This window comes from Trematomus bernacchii, unplaced genomic scaffold (assembly GCF_902827165.1).
Source record: "Trematomus bernacchii unplaced genomic scaffold, fTreBer1.1, whole genome shotgun sequence".
Taxonomy (NCBI): domain Eukaryota; kingdom Metazoa; phylum Chordata; class Actinopteri; order Perciformes; family Nototheniidae; genus Trematomus; species Trematomus bernacchii.
The window spans coordinates 1,278,429-1,294,738 of record NW_022987648.1 but is presented as its reverse complement, the minus strand read 5'-3'; the positions used below and the strand labels follow the sequence as shown (position 1 = coordinate 1,294,738).

Genomic DNA, 16,310 nt, shown 5'->3' with positions numbered 1-16,310 from the left:
GGTACAAAGACATTTTGACTAAATAGAAAGCTACTTTCCAGCATGGTTGCTTAGCTTAGCATAAAGAATCTAATTGAAATAAACTGTTGCCCTGACTCCAAAATATCCAAAAGGTTCACTATTTAACACGCTATAATGTGTTTGTTGTTGTTTTTAGTCCGTACCAAACCAAAGAGTAAACATTATAAACCGTTATGTTGGAACACGTTTGCTTGGCCTAGCACAGTAACTCTCCGCTGTGCCTAGCAGTTGAATAGTGACGACGTATTGCAGTTGTTTTTACATCAGTCTTTTTGAAAGGATTAAAGAAAGTTTTATAAAGAGTTCTTTGGAGGTGCTGGCTGGAGGACTTTGTTATCTTTGCACAGAGCCAGGATAGCGTTTACCCTGTTTCCTGTCTGTCTTTACTCCAATGATATGCCAAAAACACATTCCTTGAGAGCAAACGTGAGTTTCCAGTAGTGATATTAACACTAGGGATCTTACTCAGCTGATAAAGTGTGGTAAAGTCCACTGTGATTTGAGGTAGAGTGTGCCGTTGAGGAAACATATTGGCCATGTACCAGTGTTTTTCACCAAGGAGCACTCATCCATGCAGCCTGTAATTATAGCTGTGATTCTGTTCTGTTGACATAGGTGGACAAATGCAAGTCATCCAAATGTGTGATTTTACTCACATTGTCTTTGTTCACTTTAAGCTCTATTGTAACAGACCTCGGGTAAACAGGCAATGACCAACTGCTCCAGTTTGTGTTGTGGGGCATCAAATGCACAGGCGGGCTCAGTTCATCTTTAACCGTTGCAATCTATTTACTCTCTTAAATTTGTTTTCGTTTTATCACAAAAAAATAAATATTGCTCCGTTTTATTTCATACATACAAAGAAAGTGGATGTATGTGACAATATTGGTTTTGGCAAAAGAGGAGCTCTGAAAAGATTTAAAAAAATGTTATAGCTCTGAATGAATCAATTGAATCGTTACTGATAATGGCTGTAGTTTAATTAGTGACAAAGTCTGCTGTACATTTGACCTAGCATAACTGGCAACATAAAGTCAGAGGACAATATTATTATAACTGGAAACATCTGTAGTATAGTGTTACAGTCAGTCCGTTATGGAAAGTCACTGAGTACACTTGCTTATTTAATACACATACTTTAAATATTTTAATTAAGAATAAAATATACCAGAAAGAGGCAAATGTGGTGATTTTTTACTGGAAACGGAAATGTTACTAAATTAAACTTCCTGACAGCATATAAAGAGGTTACTCATAATACCACCTTGACCAACTAAAATATTTAAATTATAATAGGCTACACATTATTGCATCAGCAATAATATTCAAATATAATGTAATCCCATGTCATTATTATATATACTTTTCTCTTTCTTTATTCCCTTGTTCCTCAATTGTTTTATCTGTTCTGTTGACTATTTATCTATATCCTTTTTCGTATGCTCTGTAACTATATAATTCCACACAGACACAACAACAAAAAAAGAAGAACACTGGGTGCCAGGCACGTGCACACATACATCAAAGTGGGCTTGAGCCCCTGCCCTTTTTCTTCCTCCAGAGAAAGTGCCCTTTTTTATTTTTTAAATATATGAATATATATCTACTGCTGTTTGCGCACAGTTTCCCTTTCCAAAAATATATTGATTGAATACAAAATAAAAAGATCAGGTCGGGAGATTGGACTGTGAAGTTCCGATGCTCTCTCTACCCTCCCTCCATCCCTCCCTCCACATCTCGCGCACAGCGGTGCGGACATCGGCAGTCCCTTCAGACAGACAGGTAGCAGCACCTCCCACTTTACTGTCCCTTCAGACAGACAGGTAGCAGCACCTCCCACCTTACAGTCCCTTCAGACAGACAGGTAGCAGCACCTCCCACCTTACAGTCCCTTCAGACAGACAGGTAGCAGCACCTCCCACTTTACTGTCCCTTCAGACAGACAGGTAGCAGCACCTCCCACCTTACAGTCCCTTCAGACAGACAGGTAGCAGCACCTCCCACCTTACAGTCCCTTCAGACAGACAGGTAGCAGCACCTCCCACCTTACAGTCCCTTCAGACAGACAGGTAGCAGCACCTCCCACTTTACAGTCCCTTCAGACAGACAGGTAGCAGCACCTCCCACTTTACTGTCCCTTCAGACAGACAGGTAGCAGCACCTCCCACCTTACAGTCCCTTCAGACAGACAGGTAGCAGCACCTCCCACCTTACAGTCCCTTCAGACAGACAGGTAGCAGCACCTCCCACTTTACAGTCACTTCAGACAGACAGGTAGCAGCACCTCCCACTTTACAGTCCCTTCAGATAGACAGGTAGCAGCACCTCCCACTTTACTGTCCCTTCAGACAGACAGGTAGCAGCACCTCCCACCTTACAGTCCCTTCAGACAGACAGGTAGCAGCACCTCCCACTTTACTGTCACTTCAGACAGACAGGTAGCAGCACCTCCCACTTTACTGTCACTTCAGACAGACAGGTAGCAGCACCTCCCACTTTACTGTCCCATGTTATGCCGGCTTTTCTTGGCTTGTTTGAAGGTGAGTGGTGATGAACAAATGACTAAACTGCCAGTGCCTCGAGTTTACAGCTAATTAGCTAAAAGACAAAAACAAATAGGCCTAACTTGGTAGGCTACTAGCTAATGGATAAGTTAGCTCAAGGTTTAGCTTAGGCAATTTATCATGGGCATACAGGCTAATGTACTGTACTTAAAGGGGACCTATCATGCAAAATGCACTTTTGTACGTCTTTTATACATGAATATGTGTCCCCGGTGTTCCAGGGAACTCACCAAGTGTCAGAAAACACAACCCTCTCTATTTTCCTCCATACCCAAATCTCTAAAAAAGGGGCTGCAACGGATCTGATAAAAACTGATCCAGATTTGAACACTGTCCTGACGTCAGGACAGTGGCGCTACGGCTATTGGGCCAACTCCACCAATCAGGAGGAGACAGCCACGGCCATTGCCGTTCGAAAGCGCTGGAGACGCTGTAGTACATATGCCAGGCCAGTAGATGGTGCTGTTCTCACTGAATCTGCCCTTGCCAAAACAGAGCTAAAAAATGTCAAATTGAGCAAAATGAGGCATGGCTAAAATGCATGATCTGTTTGGTATTTTGAAAAAAAAAAAGTATAAATATGCCTTATATAGGTATGGTCCTACACTATATTATTCAAATATAGCATGATAGGTCCACTTTAAGGGGAGACACTAAAGGTGAATACAGTAAAATGTGTATCTAATAACGTCATCACAATCGCCACATTGATATGCAAATTAGGCGTTAACTAGGCCTAATTAAAATGCGCTAATTTCCATGCAGTTACCAAGGCATTGCAGGTAAAAAGGATAAAACAAAAAAACTAGGGCTGTCAGTCGATTAAAATATTTAATCGCGATTAAATCGCATGATGGTCCATAGTTAATCTGAACATTACAAATATTCGCCTCAATTCAACCTGGAACCTCTCTCATACAATACAATAATACAATACAAAGTGTGTTTGTGTGTGTGTGTGTGTGTGTGTGTGTGTGTGTGTGTGTGTGTGTGTGTCGGCGCAGTTGTCGGCGAAATGCCGCTCCTCTGTTTTCATCACTGTCAAAGCATGAGACTGAAGTTCCCACTGTGGGTCAAAATAATGCGCTGTGACCCCGAGGTAACTGTCATTTAGTGGACTATCTGTTATGCTACGCACGAAATTCTTTATTATTCCGCCGGGTTATTTTGTGCCACTTCTCCTCCCACATTGAACATCGCAGAAACTCCGTTCAAACATCAAAACGTTCAGCTCGGTCGCAAATCGATGGCTATTACTTTTATCATTCATAACTTTCATAATTCCAGAGATACATCCCATAAGACATCACATTTTTAACATGGAAGTCAATGGAGAAACTCTTCAGACTTCAACAATCTTCATGCAACTTCAACTGCTAACTGCTCCTTCATACTTTCACTCAGAAACCTCATTCCAACTTTAAAATGTTACACATCTTTCTGACATTATTCATGTTAAACAATCGTTAAATCTGATTCGTACTTTTAGAGATATTAGACCTTGTTCAGACCTTGGTAAAGAGGCCTTCTTCTGATTTGAACATTAGTGTGTATTGAGCAGCTCGTTAAAGCTGGCTACACACCAACCCGATTTTGGGAGTCAGAGGCCGTCAGAGGCAGTCGGGCATTCGCGGCGCCCTACTCACGTTGGTGTGTCCCGCACCGTCGTCTCTTTACGGCACCTTTTCACATCTCCCGCGGCCTCCCTTCAACATGTTGAATCGGCCGCGGGAGGTCAGAGAAAGTCGGCCCAAGCAATCACTCTGATTGGCTGTTCACACTACCGCTGCCTGCTGGTAAGGACAGTTATTGCCACTCGTCGACTGAAGTATTTGCGGTGTGTTCGTAGGCGGGCGGCGTAGCCGACGCAGGCGACGTAGCTGACGTAAAAGTCGGGACGCCTTCGGTACGCGTTCTTTGGTCTCAGGTGGGTGATCTCAAAGCTATAGTGGAGGACAGCTTGAAATTCGCCTTCATATTTTTTTTTAAACCTGCCATAATTCCCAAACCCTACACTCCTGAGACATAATTTGTCATGACAAACGTAGGAAAACATCTCGTAGCTTGAAAAATGAAAACAAAATCACCAAAATAATTAAACAAAATGCCTCTTGAAGTGACAAAAACGTTCAACATGTCTCCATTAAAGCTAATTGTAAATTCAAGCTGATCTTTACTCACAGCATTAGCCGCACACCTTTAGTTAATCTGCAACTGAAACTATGGGGGGCCGAGGACAAAAAATGCACATGCGTTAATCGCGTTAAAATAATTAGTGACGTTAATTTTTTTTGCGTTAACGCGTTATTAACGCGTTAACGCAGCCCTAAAAAAAACACATCACCTCACAACTTCCCCAGATAGTTACTTACGTTAAGTCAGTATTTTCCCCTGAAATTTTATGTTTAAATGCAGATTAGCTTTAAATCTATAGATGAATTCAGACAGGGTAAAATGAACACCATTTATTTGTGTTTTTGGAAGTTTTCTTTCCATTTGAGTGAAAGAAAACATGGAAGCAAAATAGACCAAAATAACAACATTTACAAGTACATTAAAAAACGATCTTTTTATAAACAGTAACTTCATAATTTTGATTGTTGGCTGCTCATTTAATAACTATTAATTGTACTAGTTTGTTGTCTGCTCTTGTGCGTATGTGAATACTAAAGAAGACCATTGTCTCTGTGTTAACTGATTATTTTGTAGAATTCTGTTGAGTATTAATCAATTGCGTGAGTGTGAGGGTATTCAAATAAATTGGTCACTAAGTCAGAGAAGTGCAACTATATTTAACTTTTTGTTTTTTAAATGATTATGGGAAGTGCCCTTTTTCTCACTTGAGCCCCCGCCCCCCAAAATGTCTGTGCACGTCCCTGCGCGTGAGTATATTCGATGCGGGACGTAAACAGAGAGAGCACAACTCAGCTAACCGTCGGCGGAGCGGGGCTCTTCAGCTATTAGTCGTGTGCTCGAGCGATCAACCGGCCTTTTAGCCTATACAACTATTTATTTCCGACTTCAGCTACAGTGATAGCTAAGTTTGGAAAGGAGGAAAAGGGAGAAACGCCGTGTCTTTTTGTTTTATAGTCGTTTAGCTGACAGTGAGACCCAGCTGTAGCCGCGGTCCTTACAACATCACAAAGAGGAGACAGCGTAAACAGAAATATTCACTCGGTCATTTCTGCCATTCACACAGCTTTACCATGGATAACTCTGGACCCAAGAACACATGCTGTGGTAGGTTATGTTTCATTGCACTCTTTATGACAACATATTCTCTCACGGTAGCCTTACATGCCTGGAGAGGATGGATAACGTCTTTATTCTTTCCTCAGGGTCTGTCCGGGACTTCTTCACTTCAGCCAAATTCCTTATTTACATGGGACATGCCCTGTCTACATGGGTAAGAGAGACACACAATATGACTATTCACATCACATTATAGTCTATTTAAAAGACACTCCATCATATCTTTATTCTCATGATGACAGGATACATATGTAGCGTTTCTGTGTCCAACCTAATGTAATCCAACATGAATGTGTAATTGTTGCATTGTGTGCCATTATACCTGTCATTGCAAAATGACATGTTTTCCCTGTTTCGCTCACCACACAATACAAATAGCTGCACAGGATAGAGTAAGGTGAAGAGGCTGTTGAAAACAGAGAGGATTATTATCAGCCCTAACCTGCATGTCTTATTAAAGATCAGCATCGACTTAAAATAACCAGGATCTAACTTTCCAGGGGGACCGAATGTGGAACTTTGCCGTGGCGGTGTTCCTGGTGGAGCTGTACGGGAACAGCCTGCTGCTCACGGCCGTGTACGGGCTGGTGGTGGCCGGCTCCGTGCTGCTGCTGGGGGCCATCATTGGGGACTGGGTTGACAAAAATCCCAGACTTAAAGGTAAGACAGCACAAATCAAAGGGAAGCTCTTGTAACATAAGTGTGCAGGATCAAAATGCCAAAAGTCTTTTCAGATCTTATCCTGATAAAGCACTATCAAAGGGACTGTGTTGTATACAGTGTGAACATGTGCTATTATCCCCCCTTCCTCATTTTCACAGTTAAATGCACCTCTTGTGCCATGTTTATTCAGAATAATTTGCCATTATTAGATCAGATAAGGGAGTGTGGAATGCAGCCAACCATCTTGCTGAAGCGCTCTAATGAACTATCAGACAGACATCTGTTGTCTTTGATCAGGTTTCTGTCCCTAATGTCCGTCGTGGTGTTTCCACAGTGGCCCAGACTTCGCTGCTCGTCCAGAACAGTTGCGTTATCGTGTGTGGGATCCTCCTCATGGTTGTTTTCCAGTTCAAAGAACAGCTTGCGGAGCTTTACAATGGATGGATTCTGGTAAGGTCCCGTCTGTGCTGTTTCTAACACTCACACTGTTTCAATCACATCTGATCAGGGTTTCAACTGAAAGCTTTTTGAACCTTTTTACCTCAAGTACAACACTCTGACCCTGATTGAAAGTTGCTTTCTTTTACTGATATGGCTCCATGTGATTTGATGAGCACCTGAAGAGCTTTGACAGATGAGCAAATGATTGTAGGTAACTTCCAGAAGACCTTCAACTGTTCCACTCAAAAAGTCGTTATTGTTGCTATTGCTGTATCAAAGAACTGAAATCATGGTGTACAGGATACTCTTGCAGTTCAACAATTAGTTTCAATTTCAGATGCACAACAATTACAGCGTAGCAGTCGTTGGCAATACAAATCTGATTAATGTACTTAAAAAAGGGAAATTCAAGCACAAAAAAGCAAATTCATTTCTACGTCTTAAATGTTGCTTGTATTGAATTCATTTCATTCACAAACAGTTTAAAAGTAAAATCGTTAGACATAATGGAGCTGTGTGAAATGGGGCACTCAAAAAACGATCTGAAGCTTTAGTATAGGGTCCCAGACACTGAATAGTAACTAAATACAATAGATATTATTAACACATATTACTAACACTTCTAGAATTAGAAAGAGTTCATATATTAGACAAAAAAACATATTCATCTAAAACACACCTAACACGAACCAAATCATTCATTAAACTAATCTAACCTTAAGTACGTAGTGGTCCCAGAACATCCATGTCATCAGTCTAAACACTTAACATAGGTTAGATATAATAAACACACACATTACAAGAGAAAATAACATTATAAATTAAATGTAGTTCAGTCCCGAACTATATTATTTCAGCTTTTACACATTTGCTTAACGATTGTTGCCTCAATCCATTTCAAATAAGTGCAAATTAAAATATAAAAGGGCTGAAACATAAACATATGTACAATATAAAATAATGACTACAAACTTTGTAGTCATTATTTTAAACTGTAATTCAAAGGTATGATTGACAGTATTGCAAATAAATAAACTGAATGTAAACAGCAATGTTGGAAATGTAAAAAAATTCTCATTTTATTCAATCAATGTTGAACCTGAACCTTTTTAAACCAAAAACAGAGCTTTGTAAAGAATCATAAATAATGAGGTAATGTTACAGACATGTGATGCATGGGAGGTCATTCCACACCGGTTCTTCTGAAGGAGGACACGCTCTTGTTTACACTTGTTGAACTATGTGTCCTGAGATCTGCCTCCACACAAAGACCTGACTCTGCAGAGCCAGCCTGCCGCGGTGTTAGGTTGAAACAAACGCCTTTCTGTTGCCCAGAATGTCTTCAGTGTGGCCCTCTGCATTTGTAGGACTTTAGAAAGAAGGGATTTCAGCCATGTGAGAGTGTTTAGAGGGATGTGTGTGTGTGGAGGTGGAGGAGTGTGAAACAGGAGATTGAGTGTGCAGTTGAAGGCTGTGTGTAGTCAGCAGGTTCTTCAAGACCCGTCACATGACAGAGGGAGAAATGTGGCCCGGCCTGTTGAAACATTTCTGCTGTTTCTGAGCCGAGCAGCTGCCTCACAATGTTGTCACACAGAGCTTCTTTATTACTGCAGCGGTGGAGGTCACATGTCAAATATTCAATTAGCTGTTGTGCTCCTTTTTTATCAGCAGTTATTGTTCACAGTGGGTTATATAGATAGTTATTGATTTCTCTTTACATTACAGATGACATGTGATAGTAGTTTGTGGGATTTGCATAACTTATCTTCTTTACTTGATTTAATTTAAATAAAAAGGTTCAATCTTACATAACACACCTCCAAACTGTAGGTTACTTTCACAGGAGTAAATACCACTTTTGTTCGGGACTATATTTAGCAGTGGATTAATACACTGTGCAGTGTCACTCCACCTCGAGCGTGGGGTGAATCTGAGGCGTCCCAAGATCTTTTGCTTGTGATATACTGGAGCCTTTCAATCCATCCCTCCATGTTGGTTAAACTCATTTTAATTCATGTCAAATCTTTAACATTGTTAAAAGGATATTTGAAGGGGTCACCGACCAAAGCGCTCTAGAAGTACAGCATTAATGAGTATACTTAGACAGCAGGAGAGTGTGTGTGGAATTGAGTCAAAAGGAGAACTACAGAGTGTTTTCATGGTAATGAAAGAATCCAGTGCAGCTTTAATGTGTTTTTAATAGTTTGAGGTATTAGCAATACAGACCATGCTGTATATATTAATGATATATATTCGTCTTTTGTTTCATACTGACCAGTCTAGATATGAATCAAATGTAATAGAAAACATAAAAATATCCTCTTTTTTCTTTTAGACCACGTGCTACATTCTGGTGATCACCATCGCCAACATTGCAAACCTAGCCAGCACGGCCACGGCCATCACCATCCAGAGGGACTGGGTGGTGGTGGTGGCAGGGCAGGACAGCAGCACGCTGGCAGGTCAGTGTTTCTGCCGGCTTATCACCCAACCTCATGTGACCTGTTATCAGATGACTTTAGTGAGCAGACTTTGAACCCCCCCGATATTGGCTCACTCTCTGTTTCACCCGTTATGTCCCTGATTGTTATAAACTATTTCAAAGATTTGAACAACCTCTATGAACCTGATGATCTGTATCCTCTTGCTGGCTATGACCATCATTAAAACCTGCTGTTATATGAATGTCAAACTTAATATGTGTTAAATCAGCTGTATAGAAACTCTCTTCCACTCTTGTACTAAACAGACATGAATGCCACCGTACGGATTATCGACCAGCTGACCAACATCCTGGCCCCCATGCTGGTGGGTCAGATTATGACCTTCGGCTCTCCTTTCATTGGCTGCGGCTTCATCGCAGGCTGGAACCTGTGCTCCATGTGTGTGGAGTACGCGCTGCTGTGGACGGTCTACCAGAAGACGCCGGCATTGTCCATGAAGGGCGGACAGAAAGAGCAGCAGCAGGAGCTCAAACAGCTCAGCCCCCCCAAAGGTAGCTGCAAGGAACCTTGTGTGGGATTTGAACCATTGTAAAACCACTTAGGCTAAGGTAGCCCTTGAATTTTATTAAGGATGTCTTAGATTTTTTTTTAAATAAAAACAAACATCTTAAAGACCTTAGGATGTTTTCAGGGAAAACCCTTTGATTTCCTAGTGTTTGCCCTTAAGTAAGCTACTTAAGTATTCCCTTATGCGTAGCTGGAAGTCTTCACCTCTGAGGTAGTTTGGTATTTATTTTTCGTACCAAGTATCTCATGAGAGTTTTGTCCTGTGTGGTGATTCAGACTGAATATAACTGCAGCTCTCCCTGTGTCCTCTCCTCAGAACTGGAGAATGGCCAGAGTCCGGAGGAGTCCTCCCAGCCGCTGATGATTGAAGCCTCCATGGTGAAGCCCGGGGCCCCAAAGCAGCGCAGCTGCTGCTACCAGGTGAGCGAGCCGCTGCGCACCCTGAGGGCCGGCTGGGTGGCCTACTACAACCAGAACATCTTCTTCGCCGGCATGTCCCTGTCCTTCCTCTACATGACGGTGCTGGGCTTCGACTGCATCACCACGGGCTACGCCTACACGCAGGGCCTCAACGGCTCCGTGCTCAGCCTGCTGATGGGGGCCTCGGCTGTAGCGGGCATCTGCGGCACCGTCGCCTTCACCTGGGTCCGCAAGAAGTGCGGCCTGATCCGCACAGGCTTCATCTCCGGCACGGCCCAGCTGTCCTGCCTCATACTGTGTGTGGTCTCCGTCTTTGCTCCCGGGAGCCCCCTCGACCTCAGCGTTTCGCCTTTCGAGGACATATACTCCCACCTGATGGGGGAGACGGTGCTGCCTGAGGCCGAGCACTCCCTCACCAGCCTCCTCACCGCAGTCAACGCCACCACTGCTGCCCCCGCTGAAGAGCTGCCCCCCCTGCAGTCCTACATGTCTGTCAGCCTGCTGTTTGCTGGAGTCATCGCTGCTAGAATGGGTGAGTATAACAGCCCCCCTTTTATTTGTCATTGAAATTCAATTATATATTTTCAAAGACAAACATAATTAGAAATACACAAATAAAGTACATTGAAAATGCCTATGCACAAACAAACAATAGAAGAATGGTGGGGAGGGTTGAAAGTGCTCATGTGTTTCTATCTAACATGTAGTGTAAGAACACGTGCATCAGTAGAGTTACTCCACAACATCAATATACTTTCATTATAATTGACTTTATTTATTTGTGTCCTTGCACCTGAAGGATTCTCCGTATTAGACTTATAGTGCTCAAACAGTGAACATTATAGGTCCTATTGTGTTTTTTATTACAAAAGAAATCGATGCTTTGATCCCAGGAGAGACTTAGTTGTTTCTCATAAACTATGATCTCTCATATCCAGATATGACAGGAGGGAGGCAGCTTGTGGTGCTTATCTAAATGCTGTGACATTGTAGTGATTATGATCCCAAAGTGCAAATGATCATCGCTACCTGTGTAGTAAATGGTGCATATTATTTGTTTTATTGTTTTATTCAAAAGGAAATTGTGTGTAGGTATTTCAGTGTCCATGAAAACTTTGTAGTGTTCACTTCCTGTTTCCTAAATGATGACTTCCTAACGGTGAGTCATGCAGGTCCACAGGTTGAACATCTTCATAAATAACTGGAACTTCACACAAACCTACAGATGTGTCAGAGCAATATTTGCAACCTTTGATTCCAATCATTGAGTGTGGTAATGGCTGCAGCAGCTACTGTGCTGTTAAAGTGCTGACAGTGAGGCTGTAAAGAGGCCTTAGCCCTGACTGTTGCTCTGTTCTCGCAGGCCTGTGGTCTTTTGACCTGACAGTGACCCAGCTCATCCAGGAGAATGTGAAGGAGTCGGAGCGCGGCGTGATCAACGGCGTCCAGAACTCCATGAATTACCTCTTAGACCTGCTGCACTTCATCATGGTGATTCTGGCCCCCAACCCAGAGGCTTTCGGCCTGCTCGTCCTCATCTCTGTGTCCTTCGTGGCCATGGGTCACGTCATGTACTTTGGATTTGCCTTCAAGAGCCTGGGCAGCCGCCTCTTCCTCTGCTGCTCCCCAGAGCAGAAGGTGGAGGAGTTGGAGAGCCCCTCCCTTCCCACCACCGTCTAACCCCACTGAAGACACTCTGTCCTGGGTACATATCTCTCAAACCTAACCGTACCCCTGCTGCATCATACCAAACTAACATCTTAGCTTGGAGCTAGCACAATGCTAACCATAGAAAGGTAACTTAACATGCTATGCATACTGTGGCCATGAATCATTAGTAGAAGGAGGTGAGTAGAAACAGTCATAGAAAAGTATTCTTCAGTAAACCTTTGGATTATGCGGGGGTCCCTGCTCTTGGATACACACATGTACTGTCAAACAGGGATCCATCACTTCTAGGCTCGCGACCCAAATGTGGGTGCTGTTAAAGAAATCAGAGGACTGTAAAACAGTGTCCCCTGACATCCTGCATCTACCTGCACAGGTGCTAACTGCTGGAATGCAGAAGGAAGGAGTGTTGCAGGGAAGAGCTTTCACTAATGCCATCATACACTTTGCCTCTCAGATTAAAGGGGGGCCATGTCTGTATGAGAAGGCCCCCCCCCCTTGTTGTCTGACACTTCTCAGTGACTTCATTGGTGCTGTAGCTGTGTCTTTGATAGCCTAGCCTCCATGTTCTTGTATGATGAGCAGGCTGTGGATCTTGTCTCTTTAATACTTTGGTATAAGGGTTATGCAGTTAGCTGTGTTTATTCAGGACATGCAGATGGTGTTTTTTATAATTATCGTGTCATCAGTATTTTGTTGTGCCATAAGTAATAATAATAATCCTATGCATCCTTGTCAACAGCTCTCTCAGTTACCAAAGTCAAAGTCCATATGTGGCATAGAAGGAAGTGAGGGAAAGCAGATCTCTGTCTGCAGCATTCCAAAAACATACTTTACTTCAGGTGAGAGTAGTGGTGTAGCCTCATGAATGTTTCATACACCCTGGATATGTCTAACCTGCTCTGAGATTGTAATTACATTTCAGATAGTTTACATTAATAGTGTCACCTTTTTAATCGTTATGTTCTCTTGAGTAATTTTTCAATCGTGATTGTTGTTACACAGGCACTTTAAGTGATTGACATCTGTCATTACACCGAGCGCGTGATCAGGCATTTGATCAATATTTTTGCACAAGGCTGAAGTCCTGACCCCATTAACCCCCGCACAACCTTTTTTTAATCACTTATGTCTCTGTCAGTTTGCTCAGGCGCCGTGCAGGGACAAAATAATGGCACATTGAAAGCGTTTTGAGGAAATACTGCAGAGTTGACCTCAGACACCCCCACACAGTCAGCCAACGCTCAGCCGCTGGACCTGCAGCCGTATCGCTGCCAGCTTCACATTTGAGTTCTGACAGTTAACCTCTTTGGCCTAACTGGAACATTCATTTCAGTAGCTCTTCTGAAAGTGTGTGGCTTTTTGCATGCTTCTTCTCTTGTGAGGTGATTCTGTAAAAGAACAACCGCAAATCTGAAATCTCAGACATTTGGAAAGTAGCTTTCAAGAGAGACTACTGTTGTTAGCAGTGTTCAACTTTCAACTTTTCTTTAATAAGTCAATTGACCTGAGCTCACTTGATATGAACTAATGTAGCTGACACTAGTTCCTCTCCACCTCTGATACCCGCTGCCTTATTGTAAATGAGCCTTGACAGCTGTTAAACGCACACGAGTGGCTTCTTCCAGACCAGCCGCACCCTACCAGTGAAAAATCTAGGCAGGATTTGGGTAATGATGTGGAGAAATATTGGTGTTGGAACCAGAGGCAGCGAGCAGGAGAACAGAAGGCCTCTTCAGCTGCAGATGCTGAGTCAGGGCGTCTGCAGGTGCATGGAACCCAGCTCTATCAAAACAGCTCTTGCTTCGGCTGATTCAGGAATATCTCACATTGCCATTGCTCTCAAGTTTTTATGTAAATAACTATATTGGTCAGTCAATATAAATATACATTAGAAAATGCTAAATATATATATATATATATATATATATATATATATATATATATATATATATATATATATATATATATATATATATATATATATATATATATATATATATATATATATTGTGTTTACTGTTGTCTGGAAATGCTGACCTTTTTGTACATGTTTTTATACACCACCGCAAGATTTTTTTTAAAGATTTATAAAATGTGTGCATAAAGCATTTACTTTCTTTCATTTGAATGCATCTGTAAAATACTGCTTTAATGTGATTATATACATATATTTCTCTTTTTTATATATACAGTATTTCAGTGTTATTGTAGTTGAATAGACAAAAGCATGAAATCAGTAAGAAATCATTTGTATGTAATGATCGCACTCCCAGGTCGTTGGTACTGCTTGTAATGCATCAGATCTCCTAAATAAAGAAAACCTTCACAACTGTGTGTGTGTGAGAGGGTGTGTGTGTGAGAGAGTGAGGTCACATACCACAGCAGAGTTAACTGCTAATTCTTCCGCAGAATGCCTTTCTTCCAGGGGCCTGACTCTAAGCTGAACTGGATGATCTGGACTTCCTGAAAGACAAACAGTGCTTTTAAGAGTCTATGACTCAGCATGTTGTGTTCATGTCTGTTTGTATATCTGAACCGTGAGCATTTTGGGATGGTCCTACCACTGAAAGGTTTATGGAACACCAAATACCAAAGCACTGCTAATGAGTCCAGCAGCTCATGAATATAAGTCTTAAATGTCCCAGCATCAGATATTTGATACCCAAACATCTCAGCTTTCAACAGCCTTTAAAGACAAAAAAAGCGAGAGCAAATGAGTAATGATGTCTGTAGGAGCTTCAAGAAAATACAACTTTGTACTAACAATATAACATCGTGATCTGTCCAGCAGCACCTTACTGCTTCACTTGCATATCCTGTTTTGTTTGAAATAATTTAGACTCTAAATGTACTTTGACTGATTAGATTTAAGAGCATAATCTGCAGTAGGTATGAAATGCACTATGTGTTGTAGACTTAGCATGTTTTGTTTTTAAGACTGCAGGATTAGTCAGTTTCAACCTTCAACACCCTACAGAAGCCATTTTGGCCCCCGTTGGTTTTTGAAGTACTGCATGTTTGAGAGGGAAAAGAAAGCTGACTAGTCCATTGGCTACAGACAGGAACTCGACAAGTGCGCACAGTGGAAATATCTTCCATGTGCCACATCTCTAGTAAACTCTGATCTATGAGCATTCACAGGAAGGAAGATTCTCTAACAAAATACATGTGCATGTTTGGTCAGAACTTTATGTCAAGGCCTCGTGTTCACTTGTTTCTTTGAAGCCGGAGCTTCCATGAAAAGCTTTTAACTGTAATGTCAAAGGTGATATCAGAAATAATGTTTAACTGACACAATTGCTGATAGGGAGTCAGGTGTTAGAAGCTCAGGCATTGCTCAACATCACAAGTCAGTCATGTAACATAGGCTATACTGCACATTGGGGCACCTTTAACACACACAAGTTAACCCTGTTTAGATTGCTAACCCACTTCCAGGAGTCTGGTTGCCTGATTACCTCACCATGACAAGACACCTGGAAGTCACTACACCCAGCCAAGAAATAGTGCAGTAAATCATACTCCTTGAAACCGCTGTTTCATGAGTGGACATGCTAGCCAACCTGCGGATTTTACATATCAAAGGTGTTGGGTAGAACTATATGAAACAGCATGTATGAAACCTTTTTGTGGCTTCAAGGGAAGTGATTCTTCACTTGAATCCGTGTCAGTTGGGTCTTGGAGACTGAAAAAGATGTAGGGGTTTATAATACATTTAAAAAAACAAGAGTCAGCCTGTTACCGCTCCTCATCTCTGCTTTAAGCTAGCAATGTCAGGCTACGTTGGCTGATACTAGTATAGGAATAAGGTGGAGCCAATAAAAAAACTGCCACAGAAATTCTAGCTTTAATCCCAGAACCTGGGATAATCTGTTATTTATTCATATTTCAGTTGATCTGTTGCTAAGTGTGGTGCCTTGCTCAGTGGCAAATGTAAGTAGGTAGTGAATAAAGAAGTTGCAGGGTTTGGTTATTAGGTTTCTCTTTTTCACCCTAAGGCACATTTCAGGAGAAGTAAAGTTTACCATGACAAATCAGATAGGTCAATAGACTCAAGTCAATAAAAGTGACGGATTAACATTTTAGGACTTGATAAGCATATAAAGTGACCTAGTTTGACCACTAAAGCTCAAAGCTTGTCAAACGCAGAGATGGTGACGGGGCATGATGGATCCGTCCTCATGGTGGGAAGCTTAGTGTCGGAGCGCCTGATACAGAGGAACTGAAACATGCTGAGATGCGCGTTCTTATCCAACCATGGACACTA

General features: G+C 42.0%; 1 protein-coding gene across 1 annotated transcript; it reads left to right on the top strand.

Moving 5' to 3' along the window:
• The first annotated feature begins 5,506 nt into the window (after window positions 1-5,506).
• Window positions 5,507-12,230, top strand: slc40a1 (solute carrier family 40 member 1). The gene is made up of 8 exons (XM_034134351.1): window positions 5,507-5,825; window positions 5,924-5,991; window positions 6,338-6,497; window positions 6,835-6,950; window positions 9,277-9,403; window positions 9,691-9,936; window positions 10,269-10,904; window positions 11,736-12,230. The coding sequence occupies exons 1-8, from the start codon at window positions 5,792-5,794 to the stop codon at window positions 12,050-12,052; spliced, it is 1,704 nt and encodes a 567-aa protein (XP_033990242.1). The 5' UTR covers window positions 5,507-5,791; the 3' UTR covers window positions 12,053-12,230.
• Window positions 12,231-16,310: the final 4,080 nt, after the last annotated feature.